Here is a 21222-nt window from a genome sequence, read left to right on the forward strand (position 1 = left end):
TCCTCAAGTTCACACAATCTTAGGCTGAGACCTAAGCTCCCTGAGCTCTATTCTGTGCTCATTCCATTTAGCTTGCTCTCTCACCATGCTTAAACCGATAATCTGAGCTACTTAGGAAGTGGAGATTAAGGAGGGAAAGTTAAGGCTAGCCTGGGCATGAAATAGTTTGAGACTCCATCTTGACCAGTAACTGGGCATGGTACAAGACACTTAACCATCCTAGCAACTCAGGGAACCATCCTAGCAACTCAGGGAAGCAAGCCCAAAGACGATGACTATAGGCCAGACTATGCATAAAGTAAGACCCTATCTCAGAAATTAACCAACACAGAAAGGACTGGTAGAATGACCCAAGTGGTGGAGTGCATGCCTCACAAGTGGGATAGTGGGCCTCAGTTCAAACATTACTATCAAAACACAGTTTTTTTTTTTTTTAGAAATTATTTTTAGTGCTATTGGAACTCAGAACTGTGTATATGCTAAGCATGTACTTTACCAATGAGTTACAAGAAAGCATCATTAGTACAAGAGTACAGCAAGTATGTTACCTTACTTAAACCTAGGAAAGAAATTGAGCTTTTCAGTTTCTCATTATATGAGAAAGTTAAATCTTATTTCGAGTCACGGGATAGTTGTACAAAAAGCAAGTATATATAATTGTTTTAAATTCAGACAGACAACAGGACACCTGTCAGATACTTAAGATTCCTGGGCTAAAATTAATTTATAACTCACAGATGCCAACAGTCACAGCTATTCCAACACACAGGTTCATTATTTCTTTAACATATTTATATACATATTTTAAAATGTGTAAATAACTGTGTTAAATCATAGTTTCATTTTGGTAAAATAGAGAGTTCCCCTGAATATATTTTGTAAACCAAGAATAATTTAAATGTGGAAGTAATCTAATATACACTGAATATTCTGGGAGCTGTTTGATGGGGTAAAGGATTCAATAGTTGTGGAAGATAAATTTGGCCAACAAACTCGGAATTAGTATATAAACAGTATTCACTTAGCAATGGAACACAATAAAAGGCTTTAGAAAAGCAAGTGAGTGAGACAATAGAAGAATTTCTGGGAAAATTAATCTGCGTATGAAAGCAGAATTGCAAAGAGTGCAAGAGACAAATTCATTAAAAGGCTATTGTAAATTAGTCATGAGATGATAAGAGCTTAATCTCGCAATGGAATAGAAAAGGTGAGTATGTATAAATTATGTTACAAAGGAAAAATCAACTGGACTCAGTACTGTCTGAATGGTAAGGGAGAAAGAAACAATCAAAGATATCTCAATCATTCATATTTAGGTGAGTGGGAGAATAGAAAATTAAATGGCAAAGATAAAAAGTTAAGTATAGAGGAAGGCTATAAACTTAGCCTTAGGGAGATTTTATTAGTCTCTTGAAGACTCACTTCTAAACACATTTGCAGGTACTAAAAGAGGCATGGGAATTTGCTCACATCTTCCACTGTTAAGTGGATGTATGCATACATCCATACATGGCATAACTTAAAACCCAGACAATTTTCCTGGCATTGACCTTTAGTTGGGTTAAATACTTCAAAAGCTTTACATCTTGCTGGAGTATCACTTAGAATGTATTAAATGCCAATTTAAAGCAGAGATGCATACAGAAGCAAGTGTCAAACCATGCAATAAAATAAAGGGCTATTTTATCATTCCCATCAAAGATCTGCTTTGAATCTTCTATATCAAGTTGTTATACACTAAGCCTTGCCATTATATACCTATCTTTGGCAATGTTATGAAATGAGCATCAGACAAAAGGGCAGTGTCTCAGGAGGCAAAGCCTAACCTGTCTTAGCCCTTATAACTCTAACATTCAGTAATCTTTGGAACTCGGGTTCTTTATAAAATAGGAATGATAGTAAAACGTGTCTTGAAAGCTGTAAGGATTAAGAATGAGTAAAAGATACCTAGCATGCGGTAAAAACCACCTATAAAAAAACCACCTATTTTTCTATTTTCTGTTATATACAAGGCTAACATAAATTAGTATTTGTCATGTAGAGCAGTTGTCCAGTTACATATTTACATACAGGACATAGGTTAATATTACTTTTCCATGTAAGCAAAATTTTATACTCTTTCTCCTCCTGCTAGCCTGGTTTTGTGATACTGCAACTGGACTTTGGGGCAGAGGTGGCGGTGGGGAGGCCAACTGGATCCCTTTTAGGTGATGGCATTTGGGAAATTCTTCACAAAACATAATGAACTAATTATACTTAGATGGGAAATCTGGAACAATATTTATGCTTTTAATTATAACACCTTATAACCTATACTTTCTTTGTAGGGTTCACAAAAATTCTCACACGCAAAACCTCCTTCCAGCTCCAAGACTCCGGGCTAGATAAACAGGCATTACTGCACCATGTCACACTGCTCACTGTAAAGGAATGTGGGGTCATTAAAAACCTTCCACATGTTTCCCTCATTCCTATTTTAACCCTTTGCTAGCAGCCTGCAGTATATTTAGATCCCAGACCTTCTTTGTTATGACTGAGACCATCTTAACGTCTTCACTAAGAGAACAGACATTTTGAAGGTTTTCAAGTCCGGTTGCTAGGGAGACCAGTTCCTTAAAATCTGTGTCTAGGTGGAAGAGTCTCAGCATGGAACACATACAAACAAGTTTCCTGAGAAGGATTTGTTTAGCTCAGGGGATGGGAACTTGTTTAGAATTGTGACACAGAGATCTCGTAATTCTCTTGTATCTATTTACACCTCCTTTCCTTTTCCTGGGATTTACTTCTGCCACTGACCGAAGACATTTTTCCGCTTCAAAAAGTAATCTTCATGGACTCAAACAAAATGTTAGACAAAGGTTAGACATAAAAGCTGAGCACTGATGGCTACTCAGGAAGCTGACATCTGAGGATTATGGTTTCAAGCCAGATGGGGCAAGAAAGTTCATGGCACTCTTTGTCTCCTATTGACCACCAAAAGAAATATAAGTGGAGCTGTGACTATTTACCATAGCAAAGATATGGAACCAACCCAGATGGCCCTCAGTTGATGAATGGATCAACAAGATGTGGTATTTATACACAATGGAATTCTATGCTGTTGTCAGAAAGAACAACATCATCCCATTTGTAAAGAAATGGAAAGACTTAGAAAAAAATCATAGTAAGTGAAGTAAGCCAGACTCAAAGGAACTAATATAGGCTCAATGTTTTCCCTCATTTGTCATAATCAGTAGAAACCTTGAGCTCTCCTAGCAGAGATTTACAATAGAGCAAAACCTAGATAATAAGGCCATATAGGATGAAGCTAAATGGAAGGACCTCCAGGATATAGAGACAAAAGCCATATAATGAGTGATTGTTGTCCTTAATGTACTATGTTATCTCTCATCTCTTTTGCTGTCCTTTGGTTATCTCATATTGTTACAGTATTTTACCTTGTTATCTGATATATTGTATATATGTTTATCTGGTTATTTAAAATAGGATAGGGAAGGGGGGAAAACAAGATGTGGGGCAGGGGTTGGAGGAGGGAAATGGGGACCAAAACATGAGAAAGGGTGTCAATGTTTGTGAAGTAATGCACCTTGTATCTGGTGAATATAATGCAACCCTTCTATTAATTACAATAAAAATTATATGAAAAAAAGAAGTGGAGCTGTGGCTGAAGTGGTAGTGTTTGGCTCAAGGTTAGTGGTGTTAGTAGTAGAACTAACCTTGAGCCAAAAAGAAGCCCCAAGTTCAAGCACCAGGACACACAAATACAGTGTGATTCCAAATTTCAGAGGTGGATAAAATTAGGGCATAATAGGGAGGATTTCCCTTGGTGAGAAGTCATGTGTGGACAATGGAATTTAGGGGTCTTGGTAGGCTGTGGGTTTTTTTTTTTTTTTTTTTTTTTTGAGCAGAGTACCACATTCCTGCCTTGTGGAAAAGCAGACTTCCAGTTCTAAATACCAGAACAGAGCTCTGGAAATAATGAACATTTAAAAATAACCCTTTATGCACATTAAAGTTACAATCAGGTTTGAAAGCGGGGACACATGTTCTTCATTTTCCACCCAGTGCGGACAGCAGGGGAGCAGGACGGTGCTGCAGCGCCCCTTCTACATGTGAAATGTCTCTAGCTTTCATATCTGGCCTTTTGAAAAGAATTCATAAAAGCTTTTACATCCTACTTCGTATTTCCTGGGTTTGAATATGCTTTATAACAGTGTCTCAGATTTAAACAAAATCCTGAAGTACAACTGCCCCGTGGACAGGCTTGTGCATGGTCTTATGCTTGGGGAGGGCGGGGGACATTAGGGGTCTCTGGGCTGCGGGGCTGAGCTTTCCTCCCTCGTTAGGATGTTGGAATGAACACCACATCAGGCCCAGTGACAAGACCTGACTTGCAGTCTTCATGTTGTTACCCATAGCTATGCAATATTGACAACCCCAACTCTCTGAGGCTCGATTTCTCCATTGATAAGCTGGGGCAAATTACAAGTCTTGAATGGCTGGTTGTCTCAGTGATTTAAAAAGAAATCACTTTGCTACACGCATGTTTAGAATAAAGCTGAACCCTGTTGCTTTCAGATGGAGAAATTCTGTCAGGGTGAACTACACAGAAGTCATCAAAACCTGCTTGTTGCAGGGGTGTTCTTTGTGTGTTTTTTAGCTTTAGAATCTTGAACCAAAGTCTGCTGCTCTGACTTGAGCCAGTTCAGAATGGCTGCCTGTCATAAACTTGCCATTTCTTTGTGCTGCCGTTACCTGGTATGTTTAAGTAATGAAACAGCTGCTGCATTTCAATAGACAAAGGCTTACAGTATGTCTGAGGCAAGGCATTTATTGCTGGACTTTAAACTTCTTAAATAATTCCATATGGAGACCTGAGTGGCAGAACACTTCATGTAAACTTTCAAAGGAAACTGCCCACCGAAGCCTGAACTTTATGAAAGCTGGCTGAGACATAGTCTTTGTCAGGAGGCTGGGCAGCTTTTCCCATTTCAAAGAGGAAAGACCAAAGACCATGAAGAAAGATGGTGGGGGGGGAGGGGGAGGCTAAGGCATTTATTAGTTCTCTCCATCAACATTTCTAGCAGTAGCTGGGTACATAGAGTGGAAGTCAAGACTTCGGAGTCGAACTCTATTTTCTCTTTGTGACTACACTGCTAATCCTCTCATTTGAGATCTCTCTTCAACTCACATATAAAAATAACCCTCCAGCACACGTATACAGTGCAATGAGTGCTGGGGCTGGTTTCTTTCTTGTTCTCAACACAACTCATCCGGAATGGACCAAAAGGTCCAAGCATTCAGTGCTAGAAGATACTGTCAGAATGTATCTTTTTCAAAAATAGCTATTTTCAGAGATACAGAATTATACATATAAAATGTACTATATATATAAAAAGTATACTACATATAAGAATTTACCTTTATGTATAGTGAAAAAAAATTGATAAAATAACTTAGGCCTAGAACTTACTGCTGGCTCATGCCTGTAGTCCTAGCCTAGTGAGGGGCCGGAGATCTAAGATTCAAGGTTCAAAGCCAGCTTGGGCAAGAAAAGTTTGTGAGACTCTAACCATCAGAAAGTCAGAAGTAGAATTGTGGCTCAAGTGGTAGAGTGCCAGCCTTGTGTGAAAAAGCCAAGTGCAAGGCCCTGAGTTCATGTACCAGTAAGTGTACACACACATACACACACACATTCAAGAAAAGCAGTCATTCTAGGTATGGAAACATTGCTTCTGGTAGGAATAAACAAGTTAAATTTCAGTTTCTGGTAGGTATAAACAAGTTAAATTTCAAACAGAGGCAAAGATCATTTTGTGAGAATTTAGCATTTCATGATACTTTTGGCTTTTCCCTGTTGCTAATGAGTCTGTGCTTCAAGGTTCCAAACACCCTAGAGAGCAGGTCTTCCTTGCTGTTTCCTTTCTTATGACTGATGGGAAGTCTCTAAACACAAAGAGGGAGGCTTTACCTCCAAGGATAACAGTCTGTAAGTAGCGGTTGGTTATGCCATTAAAAGCAAGCAAACAGCGAGTGAGTGAGAGAAATTACCCTAACATTTCTTTGTGTATGTATATGTGTTTTTCTTGAGAAGGTGAAAGTAGGATAGATTTGCAACAGGATTTTTTTTTTCTCTCTCCTTTAAATAACTTGTGTCAAGCTAGTCTCACAGCCATACACAGGAAGTACTACTTCCTGTGCTGATGATTTAATACAGCACAGAGCTAAGCAGCGTTTGAACTGATGGCGGTATAATGACTCTCAGTGAAACAGTAAAAAGATAAATGATCCTTAATCAGGAAAATGTTTAAATAAGCAAGTGCCTGGATATACCACAGCAAAACAACCTGAATTCATTTAAGCAAAGTGAAGAGGGTAATGTTAAAAAATACAGAGACTATTTGTTTAGTACTTCAGATTTTTCTAAATGGCTTGCAGTCCCATTTATTATGCTGACAGTTGCGTGAGGTGTGCCTTGTGCTCTGACTGAAGTTGCAGAGGGAATAACTTCAGCTGAGAGCAGTGAAAGGATTTACTTCAGGTCCCATAGCAGGCCATTGACCAAGCATAACCGTAGTGTGTAGGTGCACATTTCCAGTCTATTGCTTACCTGTTTGCACTTCAGAGCAAACCACTAGCCTTGCTCAACTGCATGAAATGCGCATGAAAATATTATTTTTTAAAAAAGGTGATTCCTATAAGTGCTGGGAGCTTCTTACATTCAAGTACTGCAGTGCAGAGATCATGCATGCTCAAAATCCGGAAATGAATCTTGAATAAGAAGTGCTCGTAAAACCTAGATACATAAGGCCATATAGTATGAGGCTAAATGAAAGGACCTCCAGGATATAGAAACATAAGCCATATAATGAGTGATTGTTGTCCTTAATGTACTATGTTATCTCTCATCTCTTTTGTTGTCCCTTGGTTATCTCATATTGTTACAGCATTTTACCTTGTTATCTGATATATTGTATATATGTGTATTTGATTATTTGAAATAGGCTAGGGAAGGGGGGAAAACAAGATGAGGGGCAGGGGTGGGGGAAGGGAAATAGGGACCAAAACATGAGAAAGGGTGTCAATGTTTGTGAAGTAATACACCTTGTATCTGGTGAATATAATGCAACCCTCCTATTATTTACAATAAAAAGATATGAAAAAATTAAGATCTTACCAACCTGAGGGAAATTTCTTTTAGTATAAATTGAAATATAAAGACACATAAACTTCAAGGAAGAAAAGAGTGAGTTTCTTAACATATTACTATATTCTAAAGCAAATAGCCCAAAAGAGGTTTATCTTGGTGATTGTTGTTCTTAATGTACTATGTGAAGCTATCTCTTTTTTCTTCTTTTCCCCTTAAGGTTTATCTCCTGTAGTTACTGTATTTGACTTTGGTACTTGGTGTATTTTATATACATTTATTTGTGTATTTGAAAATGGGAAGGTAAGAGAAAAACAAGATGAGTGAGAAGGGGTGGGGGGAAGGGAAGTGGGAGAAAAGCATGGGAAGGGGTAACCGTGTTCAAGAACTAATGTCGCCACTACCTGATGAATGTAACTGCAACCCCTCTGTACATCACCCAACAATAAAATAAAATTTAAAACGTTATTTTAAAATTAAAAAAAAAAGAAGTGCTCATAAGTGTTTTCACTGTTGGAGTTTAACTCAGGGCCCTGTGCTATGCTTACTTGGATTGCTCCCTCAGCTAGTGCTCTAACACTTGAGTCATGTCTCCAGCTATATGTTTGGTTTCTTATTCTGGAGGTAGAGTCAGATGATTTTCTGCCTCATCTGGACTTTAACTCGGATCCCAGGGACCTCTTAGCCTTCTGATTACTGAGGAGTACAACAGTGAACCACCAGCATCTTGCTATAAATTCTTAAGTGGGAAGCCATATTGATTTCTTATACTCCAACAGTTAACAGTACTTTCACATACATTGTCTTCCTGAATGAACTGTTAAGCAGACTTACTGTGATTGGTATTTTACTCATTAAGTGACTCACCTTAGGTCCACAGAGTCTGCAGCAAAACCAGGCTCAAAATCCAAATTTCATTTGAATTTTAGTTTGGAGCTTTTTTTTCACAGTTTTGCCACATGATTTTGATTTCTTACAAGTAATGTGTACATCATTGGCTTAAAATTTTCTTTTTTCTTTTTTTTGCCAGTCCTGGGCTAGATTTAGGGACTGAGCACTGTCCTTGGGTTTCCCCAAGGCTACAGCTCTACCACTTGAGCCTCAGCACCACTTCTGGCTTTTTCTATGTATGTGGTGCTGAGGAACCGAACCTGGGTCTTTGTGCATGCTAGGCAAGCACTCTACCACTAGGCCAAACTCCTAGCCCTTGGTTTAATTTTTTTTTAAATGTTCTTAGGAAATAACTGGGAATAAAATCCCTGATATCTTACCTGTCAAAAATCTAAAACAAAGCCTGCTATAAAAGACCTCATTGAAACCTGCTTATTTAAAAGGTACATTTCTCTAATTACTGTTGTATTATTGGTGCTTCAAAAAGTTAAGTACCAGCAGTAATTAATTAGTGGTAGAACACTTGCCTAACATGCATAACGACCCTGGTTCCATTCCTCAGTACCACACACACATAGAAAAAAGCCAAGAGGGGGGTGGGGGGGGGTAAAGGGACCAAGACATGTGGAAGGATATCAATGTATGTGAATTAATGCACCTTCTATCTGGCAAATATCATGTTACCCTTTTATGAAATACAATAAAAAAATAATACAAAAAAAGAAATGATGTTAACATCACTGGCCATTAAGAAATGCAAATGAAATCAATATTGAGATTCCACAACATACCAGCCAGGTCATTATCAAGAAAACTAACAATAACAGATGCTTACTGGGATGTGTTCAAGAGGGAACACTACTACATTGTTGGTGGAAATATAAACTTTTGTAGCTACACTGGAAAGCAATATGGAGGTTCCTCTGAAGACTGAACTTAAGAGTTTCCCTAACACCCAGTTATTCTACCCCTGGGCATGTATCCAATTGACTACTGACTAGGGAACACTGAAGTCACTAGCACAACCATGTTTGTTGCAGCATTGTTTACCAGAGTTAATATATGGAATATCAACTCAGATGTGTTGTAGATCCACAGTGGAATTTCATGCTTTCATCAGAAAGAATGAGAATGCTCCATTCAGAAAGAAATGGAAAGATTTGGAAAAAATTACATTAAGTGAAGAAAGCCAGACCCAGAGAAACAAATTGCATGGTTTCCCTCATTTGTATGTTTGTTTTGGTAACTAGAATGTGCCTATGAATCTAGACAAAAAGACCACACTTGTACATGAGTAATTAAACTGGACTCTGTACTTTCAAAAAAAAAAAAAAAAAGAAAAAAGCCAGAAATGGTGCTGTGGTTCAAGTGGTAGAGCTCTAGCTTTGAGAATTCTCAAGGACAGTGCCCAGGCCCTGAGTTCAAGGCCCAGGACTGGCAAAAAAAAAAAAAAAGTTAATTACCAAAAGGAAACCACATACTTTAAGCAACACATCCAGACTGCTACAGATATCCAAAAAGAGTGTGTGGACATCATTTCATCAATGACCAGAATAGCAGGAGATGGAGATTTTTGCTTAAATTATCCTGACCTTTAAGAAGCAAAGCTTATCCAAGGGACTAAGGTGAGAAACTGTCAGGAAAACAATACCATTTCATACTTTATAACATAAAACATAGCATATGTGGGTCTGTCCAGACCTATTAGCCAAATTATCTAGTTTTATCACTGGTTTTGTGATTCCATGAAAAAAATATGTATATATGTATTTTCTTTTTTCATGTCACCTGTAGGGATTGCTCAGGGTTTAGGAACTGTCCCTGAGCTCTCTTGTTCAAGGCTGGTGCTCTATCAATTTGAGCTAGAGCTCCACTTCTGGATTTCTTGTGGTTGACTGGTCTTTTCTGCCCAGGCTGGCTTTGAACCATGATCAATAGATCTGACCTCCAAAGTAGCTAAGATTGCAGTAGTGGGCCACCAGCACTAAGCAAGTACAGTATTTTTGCCCTGACTTAGTATGAGTTAAATATACCCTTTCATGAGGGAGAACCATCAAAAGAACATGTCAGTATAACAGCTGGAAGTTCTTTAAGTTCTTCCTCATTGGTCAGCCAACTTACCATTTGTAAAGGAAAAAAATATATAAACCTGGACAATAGCTATTTCAGTTACCCAGAAAGTCTTACAAATAAACTGAAGAAAAAGTTCTCAATTTCTCAATAAGGATAGGTTACAAATTGATAAAGCACTTACATTATTGATCATAAGGTGCATTATTGTTTTGGGGATGAGATCTCGAATGCATTTGTTGATAATAGACATGTAGGAGTCTACGAGGTTGCGAATGGTCTCCACTTGCCTCTCCAATTGTGGATCCATGGAAAAGTTTTCTGCTTGGCCATTCTCATCATTTTCAGTCTGACAACAACAACAAAAAGGAACAGAAAATTGATTATTTCATATTTTTTCTGAAGGAGAGAAAATCAACATATGAAATGATCAACTTCCTATTTGGAGTTTATACCATCCTATGATAACATCTTATTCATTACTTCCATCAATTAAATTGGAAAAAAGGACAAAATCCTACAGTTATTCTTCTTTTAGCCTTCACATTCTAGCAAAAAGAAAGTACTCTAATTCTGAATGAATGTTGAGATGCATAACCAATAAACAGTACACCTAACAACAGACCTCCAGAGAGCAACTCAATCTTAAGCCATTTATGAGCTGGCCAGAGAACTGAGTCCAAACATATGATGCAGATGTAAACCTCTGGGAGGGATCTCCAGGGATTCTGTGGATTAGAAGCAACCTTGATGTTGTTCTGGCACTGTAGGTCCGCTCTGGATTGGATCAACATTTGGATCAGCCCACGTTCAAAACTAAATCTCCTATGACTGGCGAAGAGCCCAAAGAAGAGATATAGAAGATAATTCATTCTTCCATGCATTTTGCTGGAATTTGTTACATAAATTCATGCTTCTGTCATCACTGCTGAGGGCTGGCTCCATTGTGAAAAACTTAACCATTGTGACTTCCAACTTGTTATTCTTTGAATAAAACAGAACACACTATCCACAAAGAATTTATTTGTGAAACATGAGAGAAGCATCTGTTTTCTATACTATAGGACTTGAGTTAATTAATTCTGGCTTATCCACCCAGAGGCTGGGCTAAAATGGCATCTTTATCATTAAGCTTTGACCTATTGGCTTGGCATTGAAATCAGTTTAGAACAAATGGCCTCCATTTCAAGTCAGGTTGAACCACCTAAGCCTCAAACATGAGACTGATATTGTTAGTGGACTGGGTTTTTTTTCTAGTGTTTGGAAAGGTTTAATTATGAATGTGAAGGGGGGAAATAATTTATTGCTTCCAACATGGGTACAAAGTACTTTTTCTGTAGTAATGTAAGTTATGTACCCACTTTGATCTGCCAGGTTTCCAGTCATCCAATCCCTTATTGGCTAAATACCTGGATCTATAAGTGACCAGTCTTTCCTTTGAATCAATTGAAATGCATAAAAGGCTTTTTTTTACTACTATAAAATCAACAAAAACAAAGCTATAAAATTATAATCATTACAGAGGCTTTTCTCACTCAGAACTATCTCATTAAAATATTAAATTAGTTTAGTCTCAGAGTAATAAAGCAACTGTTCATTTTGCAGTCCCAGAATAATAGTAGTAAGGGTATTTCTGAGACATCTTTCCTGCTCCAACAGGAAACAAAATGATAGTTCTTCTCCCATTCTGCTTCCTTTGAAATGGGCTTTGGTCACTAAAATGGAGAATTAAATGAAGTCTTTTGTAATTCTATATTTTAGTTTTTGCTTGTAGGTTGAGAAATAATGAATGTAAACACAAGGTGCAGGTTTCTGGGTGTATATAAATTGCAGTTGCCTTTTTCATTCTTTCATAGCTCGATCCTTTGGACCAGGATGAGAGAATGTTTAAGCTTTTTGTTGTTAAATTAAGAACTTCCCTAACAGGTTTTATCATCTTTTAAAAATCAGAATTACTAGGACTTCTTGCTGAAAAAAATTTGTTTCTTTTCTTCATACAAGTAGCTGGTTGCTGCTTCTTAGATCTTAGTATGGATCCTAAGATTCCTATGATTAAATGATGCTTTTAATTTCTGCACCTATACAGAAGCAGAAATTTGTTGGTTTCCCTGACCTATTAGTTTGTCATTAGTGGGTGCTCTATATACAAAAGACTGGATTTGAGATTCTGATTGATATTTAGGAAAATTCATGAGGGCTCGTATGTGCACATTTTTATCTCTTCTCCAAAAGTATTGATCTCTTTTATGAGTAGGGAAAGCATGATATTTCAATCTGATATAGTGGAAAAGTTTCTTGCCATCTGTCATCAAACTAACCCACTGGCTAGTCAATCTGTTGCCTACATCCATTTTACACAAGTTCTTGAAGTTATAGGAGCCAACATACAACATACTTCAAAGCTGCATAATTCTGGTTACAATGTCTAAATCAACATGAGGGGAAATATAACAATAAATTCATCAGAGAAAATGGAAGCAGGTACAAAAGCTCAGTCCTACAGTTTCCCAGGCCAACACACCGCTGTCTAGTGGGCTCAGCCAACTGAGAATGGGGTCATATCAGATCTCATTAAATTACCATTGGTTTCATCTTATAAACTGTGATCCCACTAAATCCATGTCCCTTCAAGACTGAGCATGTAGAGTAATTGCTGTCACCTGTCTGCAGGCACTAACTCTGTCACACACTGGTGATATTAGAGGATGACTGTCTGTTTCCTCCTTTCTGAGTGGTGGGTAATGCTTCAGTTTTTTTTTTTCTCATTGGTATTATTTGTGTTTTCCTATCAAAGCCCTGATAATCCCAACTCCCAGCCCACAATAATTTATCATTATCATTATTAATTATATATGGTTTTTGTTTTGTTAGTACTAGGGTTTGAATTCAGGGCCTCAAGCTTGCTAGGCTGGTATTGTGCAACTTTAAATCCACCTACAGGCTTGTCCCCCCCATCCCCTCTTTTTTTTCTGGCTATTTTCAAGGGATAGTCTCACAAGCTTTTCTGTTTGAGCTGATCTTGAAATGTAACCCTTCTGTACTCAAATTATAGGCATGAGTCACCAGTGCAGAGAGAATATACTTAGGACATATATCTTCTTCTATGAACACTGGAATCAGATGCATGATTAGCTTTTTCAGATCCTAAGCAATTTTCTGTAATGTCTTTTTGATGTCATTGTTATTTCTTAAGTCTTTCACCTCCTCTAGTTCTTCTACTGTTTTGAATTGCTCCATTTGGTTTCTGTCTGGTTTCAGACAACCACATGAGGCATACCACATCTCCTACTGGAATTTATATTCTTAATATTTCTCATCCAGAGAGGAATATCAAAAACTTGGAACTTAGGACTTTTAGCATTTGAGGTCTTCTAGTGTCAGCCATGTAGCCTTTTGTCTAATTGTGTTATTAGTTTGTAATATTGGCACTTTTAAGGTGAGCATTAAAAACATTTCTAATTCAAACCTTACAAAAAAAGACCAAGGCACATACATAACAGGTATGTGCCAGTGGCTCATATCTGTAATCTTAGCTGCTCAGGTAGTTGAGATCTGAAAATTATGGTTCAAAGCCAACCTTGGCAAAAAAACTCATGAGACTCTGATTTCCAGACTAATCACCCAGAAAGCCAGATGTGGAGCTGTGGCTCAAGTGGTAGAGCAGTAGCTTTGATAAAAAATGTCAGGGACCAGTGCTCAGGCCCTGAGATCAAGCCACAGGACTGGCACATGTGTGCAACTGCTCACACTCACATAGAGGTATGCACACACACACAAGGGCAAGTTAAATTTTTTTACACTTTCATGTTTTTTTGTGATCAACGACCCTTTCTTGGAGCCTTTTTTCAGATCTTTCATATTTTAAATCTGCTCTACCATTACCTCCTCTATACAAGCTCTCTGAGGCCCTCAGACCCTCTATACCTTTTTCCTTAACCTTTATTGTGACACTCCCTTTTATTACTTAGCATACAGCTTCATCTGCTTTCCCCTGCTAAATTCTACAAGATTGTTTATTTCCCCTTCTCAGCACCTTGCATGGACATTGGTGCACGGGAAGAGGAGAAGAAGAGGAAGAGCCAATGCTTTACTGAAGTCAAGGACACCATCCTAGTTCATTTCAAGGTGCTCATGAATTCTTCCTTGTTAGGAGAATGGAGCCAAGAGAAACTTGATGTCGATGGATCCACTGCTACATGATAATAAAAGAGTAGAAGCACATGACTGAAATTCTGTCCTTACATGAGAGCAGAAGACCTAATTTTGTGAAGAAAATGCTTTCTATGCCTCTATGATTACTGTAAAATAATTTGGTTTGTCTCTCTAGTCTTAAAGAGCCTAGGATTTTACTACTGTATTTAACAGTAGGAGGTTATGACAATTCCAAATCAACCTACTTCCCAGGAGCATTATTTAGCATCAGTGTAAGAACTGGGCCAAAGCTCGAGTGTGGGCACTATTGTTATTGTCAGGCTTTATATTGTCAGAACACGTGAAGGCTCTGAGAGCTGAAATTATGTTCAACAATGAACATGACTGAATATGATTGTAGATTGTACATTTCCTTTTTGGTGTTTAAAAGCAAGTATGAAACCATGAAATATCCATAATGCAGCAAATCATTTTTATAGATAAAATAATGTTTAAAGTTTCTAAGGAGAAGCTATTGAAGTGCTGATATCTGTAAGGAATGAATGAGTTAAGAGAAAAGCAGAATAAGTAGCATATGTTAATCTTTGTGAATATGAAACATCAAGAGAATACTGTCATTGGCCACAGTTTCATAAAGTAAGTTATATTGGAACACTGAATTTCCCCATTTCACACCATCCTTAACATTCAGCTTTGTTTTACTTTGTGATGTAGTAAAAGGTACCAAAAAAAACATTGATTTCACTTTTTACAATTAGAAGCAATTAGTAAACAAACGGTTGGGATGAATAAAAAAAGGAATCCAATGCTCCACATGAAAAAAGTAGAGGCATTCCTAAATAACCTGTCAAACATTCTGAAGTTTTCTTTAAGTTATGGAAATACTAGGAGACATGTGGTCACATGCAAATCTTTACTATTCATGTAAGACAGTAGACAGGATGGAGAAGCATAGAATTCAGAATGCAAATTTGATTTCTTTTGATTTGAGAAAGAATAATTGCCCTCTATTATATGGCTAAGATGAATAGGAAAATGTATATAGATGAAATTTTTTTCTTTTAACCAAGTAATTGCAGGCAGAAAATGCCCCTCTTTCTCTAACCCCAGCTCTAAACAAATTCTCTTGCTCTTTTCTGGATGTATGCTGTCTATGACTATGTATTTTTTCCCTTTGTTTAAATTATAGGATTGCAATTGGATTCTTTGCAGGCAAAGCACTGAAGTGGCAGCTGTTTATCATTATCCTCATCAAGGGAATGTAAAATAAAAATAGTAATTTGTCTCTGATCTTTGAGGCAAAAGAAAGAATGGTCTGCAAACATTTAACCTTTTATGTGCAGGTTCGTTGATGCTGTTTATAAAATGTGAATAATACTGTGGAAACATCTTTCTTCTGAATACAAACAATAGACAGGTATTCTTGATTCATTTTTTTCTAAGTAACTTTTGAGAACTCCAATTTAAACAATAAATACCCACCTTGTAAATGTGAAGTTTTTATAAAATTACTGTAATTTTCTTCTGCAATTATTTGTATATTATTTAAGACACAGGTTGTTTTATAAAACTCAAGAATGTTTTCTTTGAAAGACTGCTACTTTGACAGATGAGGAAATATAAGTGTTTAGTAAGAAATAATTTTCACTAAATCTTGACACTTTGCTTTTCTAAAAGTTCTGGATTGCCTTTTTTTTCATGTGTTTAGTTTTTGTCTTTCTCTTTTCCCCTTTGTAAGAAAAGAAAACCTATTTAATTATGATAGACTTATTGAAGACTGTTAGAATCATCTAAATAAGGATATTGACTTCAATTCTTTAACAGTGCAACAATGGAAATTGAAAGTATCCTTGCAGTAAAAAATATTACACAATAATAGTAGTATGTGTATGTGTGCATACTGTATCATCTATTCAAATGATTTTTGGAAATAACCAACTTGCCCCTTTTTGAACACCTATTAGGATTATAGTTCTCTAGTGCTTCAAGGAGGATGAAAAATATTTGACTTTTTCTTGGTGAACCACTATGAAAACAGTTACCATGGAAATACACTTTTGAATTTTTTCCAGCCACATATTACTGAAAAAGTTTTCACGAAAAGCCTCTTAGGACTCCATCTTTTCCTCTCATTCTCTGAGGCTAAAAAGATAAGCACCTGAGTTTAGAAAAACTATGTGAGAACCATGCTCCAGAAACCTTGGTGGGTGTTCAAGCTTGCAATCTGACCCTTTTGTGACTGATATTTCATAGGTCAATTCAACGAATGTTTAGAGTCTAGTATGGTATAGTGAATGACACAAAGGAAATCTAAAACCAATCTAAAAGTTTAGACAGGGAGGATAGGAAGGGAGAAGGGAGAGAGAGTCCAAGGCTGTTCTGAACACTCAGGGCACAGCACTGCAGAGGTATTTTAGAAGTTGAGTAGAATTTGAACAAGAGAGTGGACTTTGGAACTAGTTAAGTTTGGCTGGGGGTCGGGCTGGGGAGAGTGATGAAAGGGATGATACCAATCAAATTTTCTTTTGTTGTATTTACAAACTCATTTGTTGAATGGTAACTCCTTGGTACAACTACTTAAACATGTTTTTTAAAGTGGGACTAAGGAAAGAGGCTCATATTTTCTCTGTAGGACTAACACAGAGTCACACAAATAGCTGAGGTTTAATAAATACTGTTGATTGGGAGGGGTGGGAGAGGGAAAGGGAGACAAAAACATGAGAAAGGGTATTGGTGTTCGAGAAGTAATGTACCCAATACCTGATGAATGTAACTGTAACCCTTCTATACATTAACCTGACAATAAGATACAATTTTTTTAAAAGTAAAAAAAAAGTTCAGGAGCAACCAACACGGGCCATAGGCACTTTCTGAGGAACAGAGGTTCTATTTCAGAAGGGAGCTGAGATACTGAGCTCTACATACCTAGTGACACAACGGGAGAAACATGGAAACAAGGATTACCACTTGAATTCTCTGAGCCAAGTTCTTCATGCAAAGCTGCTTTTCGCAGGGGGGCAGGGCTGGGTGGAATAAATATCTATACCCAGCACTGCAGATGACTGATAAAAAGATCTTTATCTTTGTAAGAAAAGACAACTGTGGCTGCCTCCACACTTCATCTATGATGAATAGCAGCAAGAACAGCCATTTAAAAGAAACATCCACCACACCGCAGATAACATCACACCTATGCCATCATGCCAAAAGGACAGGCTGATGTCTGCTTATGTCATAAGGAGTGTTGCCTTTCTATTCTGCATGAATTTTTGAATAGCTACTTTTAAATAACATCATAATAAACATAACTCTATGTATGATTATGTATGACTAATGTGGAATTAAACTTCCACACCCTCAGAACATTAAAGATGCTTACTTGATTAAAAACAAACACAGAAGCCTTCATTCTGAAATAATGATGTCTCTTTTTTTTTTCCTTTAAATTTTCACTCAGTATGAAAGCTTCCTGATGAGTGTATTTCTTCTTGGTGCAAATGTATTTCTAAATATCTAATCAGTAACTTGAACAAAAACAGTGAATAAAATTTGAAGGAATAAAAGGCAGCAGGATTTGTCTCATAGAACTGGCAGTTTCAAATGCTTATATTTGCAGTTAAGATGCATTAGGACAATTGCTTTCAACTGCAATTGTTTAAAAAAAAAAGCGGGCATGAAGATTCTTAGAAAAGCCTAAAAAAACTTATATTTCTATCCTATGGTCCCATAAAAATAATAATTCTTATCTAGTTTTTAATTTATCTAATGGCTTCTATTGTTTTATAGAACAGGTAAGCTTTTAAATATGAAAAATTCCTGTCAAGTATTTTAAGCTCAATAGAAGACATTACTATTTAAACAATCTTAATGACATGTCTTTAATTTTAAATACTTATTTTGAGAACAGTCTCATTTTTATTTTTACTTTTTTTTTGATGGTCTTGGGGATTGAACTCAGGACCTAGGTATTATTCCTGACCTTTTTTGCTCAAGGTGAACACTCTATCTTGAGCCACAGTACCACTTTCAACTCTCTTTATCAGTGTGTGTGATTAATTAGAGATAAAAGTCTCATGGGCTTTCTTGCACTTTTGAGCTTGAAACTGTTATCCTCATATCTCAGCCTCCTGAGATGCTAAGATTATTGGTGTGAATTATTGGTGCCTGTGGGAAAATATGTCTTTATATATTAAATTTGCTTAACATAAAGTAACATCCATTCAATCAAATAGTAGTTGAAACAAAACATGAACTTTGCTTAAGATCATTTAAGAGGTAGAGGAATATTCTTTGTACAAATTCAGATTTTAGAATGTCCACTTTTAAATACCATGTTTCCCCTCATCCATTGTTGTTTGGGAACATCAAAAGTAATCTACCATGAGATGAAATGTGCATTTTCAAATACTGCCAGGATGATGGAATACAGCCCCATGATAAATGTCTCACAGACACCAAACTTATGGCTATTGGCCATAAGTTTTTGATTTAGAATTACTCCTTTGATTCTATTATTTCTTTAATATCAGTATCACAAATGTTTGCCTATAGAAGCCTTTAAATATTATATTCATTCACACACACACACACACACACACACACACACACCTATACACACATACATCCTAGTAGTTTCCCTGGTAAGGGGTAAAAGAAAAAATGACTAAGTTTAATCCAGGTACCAGTGGTTCATGCCTATAATCCTATTTACTCAGGAGGCTGAGATCTGAGATCTGAGGATCAAGGTTCAAAGCCTGCCTAGGTCTGAAGTGGGGCTGTGGTTCAAGTGGTAGAGTGCTAGCCTTGAGCTGAAGAGTTAAGGGATAGTGCCCAGGACCAGAGTTCAAATCCCATGACAGACAAAAACAAAAAACAAACAAACAAAAGAAGACTAAGTTCACAAGTGTACTCCATAATTTAGGAATTCTGCTCTCATTTCCTAAACATGCAGAACGGTAGAAAAAAATGTTAAATCATGACATCTATTCTGGTATTTAGCAGACATTCTTAGAGCTCTAGAGCCATGCAGTAAAAACCAAGTCTTGTTACAAAGACTGAAAGATAGACAAAGATATACAAGGAAAGTGATAAATACTGCGAAACAAAATATGACTCGTTTTGTTCTCCAAAAACTATTTGTATGAATGAGTACTGATGCATTGCAGTGAGGCTAATAAAGTCCTAGAAAAAACAGAGACAATAAAATTTGTGTATTAAGAAAGCAGCATGGGAAATAACAGAGGGAATCACAGTACGGGTATGAGGTTGGCACAGTTTATCTCTTATGAGTTTTGTGATCTTTCAAAGTTCAATATAAATATAGTTATACTTGCATCATGGGAAGAAACCAGTTAATAAAAAAGAAAATAATGCAGTGTATTGAAAATGTACACAGTGTAACTGTGCTGAGAAGCCTTTCTTTTCAGAGTTAACAAAAAGTGATGGAGTCTTTCAGAAAGCAGTTAGAATCAAAGGTTTTATAATTCCCAGGGTTTGCAGAGCATTGTGGTTAATAAAGCTGTCATCTGCGTGCATATACAGAACACCTCATAGGTCTCATGATAACCCTTTCATCCATTGCTACATAAGAATTAGTGAATACATCTTTCTTAGACTTTCTAGGGCCCCATCACTTTGCCAGATGATCAAGACTTTTGTTTAACCTTTTTTTTTAATGTTTAGAAATGTCAAGCTACTTTCTATTAATGGGAATCAATGAAATTCAGGTCAGAGAGAAATTTTCCGATTTGTTATGTTACAGATTTCATATCTACCTTGGGAAGATAGGACACAAATGGTAACAGCACCACGATAGTCCCAGGCTTCTGACTAGGACGCTGAACAGACGGCTTCTCTACGCCCAGAGTGGGAAGTCAGCCATCCAAGTTATACTCACCTCTCTATGCACATGCTTCCATCCAACCCAGAAGAAACTGACATTCAAGAAGGTTGAGTTTACAGGAAAAGATTGTGAAGACAAGCACAAAATACTGCTGATATTGAGAATAAGAAGTGTTCCTTATTTGTTCTCATGTTCCTTCTGCTGCGGTTCAAACATGTCCCACAAATTCATGTGTTAAAAGGTTCATCAGCAATGCGTGAGTGTTGGATGCCTAACAGCCAGTAAGGCATGAAGGCAGAGCCTGGTGAAGAGATAAATGGCTTGATCACGGAATGAATTAGGTATTGAGTGGGTTGCTGTGTAACAGGCTGACACCCTCTTGCTCTAAACCTGCCTTTCCCTTCTGCTCTCTGCTATGGTTTGATGCAGACCAAGGGTCTCACCCAATGCTAGTGTTGTGCTCTTGGATTTTCCAGCCTCCATTACCATAGGTCAAGCAAATTCCCGTTCATCACAAATACCCACTTCCAGATATGCTGTTACTTCAGTAGGAAGCAGATTAAGATGCCTCGTCTAAAATTGTGTGTGTGTGTGTGTGTGTGTGTGTGTGTTGTCTGGGTGTGCTGCCCATTTGACAGTATGGGAGATGTAAAGTATAAAAAATAAACTTTTTATTCAATTTAATGCAATTTTTTCTCTATTTCTTTCCAAGAGGCAGAAGTAAGAGAGGCAAGATTGCTTAACAATCAGCAACTTACAGCTGCATTTGTAACAAAAAGACCTGGTAAATTTTACAAAAAGAAGCAATTACTTTTGGAAAATTTCTGTTATCTTAAAATTTGTAGCACGTGAAATTGTCTCCAGAACTTTATTAGTAATATAAATTATTAATCATATAAATATGACTAAAAGTATAAGAGAAAAACTTGTAGGTCCTTAAAAATTTTAAAATTATGTCCCCCTAGATTGTTTTAAATGTAGTTTTTGTTCTTTTTTTGTGTGTGTGTGGGTCATGGGGCTTGAACTAGGCTTGGGCTCTATAACTGAACTCTTCAGCTCAAGGCTACCACCCTACCTTTGAGCCAAGCCTCACTTCCCATTTTTCTAGAGGTTAATTGGA

At 37.1% G+C, this 21222-nt stretch overlaps 1 protein-coding gene across 8 annotated transcripts in view; it reads right to left on the bottom strand.

Moving 5' to 3' along the window:
• Dnm3 (dynamin 3) overlaps positions 1 to 21222 on the bottom strand; it is a 485204-nt gene that overhangs the window by 31183 nt on the left and 432799 nt on the right. For all 8 annotated transcript variants that reach the window (XR_016536837.1, XM_090340431.1, XM_090340434.1 and 5 more), the window contains one exon: positions 10293 to 10457. Coding sequence is in view for 7 of the 8 variants with exons in the window: in XM_090340431.1 (XP_090196557.1) it covers positions 10293 to 10457 (165 nt within the window). In the remaining variant the exon portion in view is untranslated. The remainder of the gene's footprint in view (positions 1 to 10292; positions 10458 to 21222) is intronic.

The sequence above is a fragment of the Megascapheus bottae genome, chromosome 10 (assembly GCF_031878675.1).
Source record: "Megascapheus bottae isolate mThoBot1 chromosome 10, mThoBot2.hap1, whole genome shotgun sequence".
NCBI lineage: Eukaryota > Metazoa > Chordata > Mammalia > Rodentia > Geomyidae > Megascapheus > Megascapheus bottae.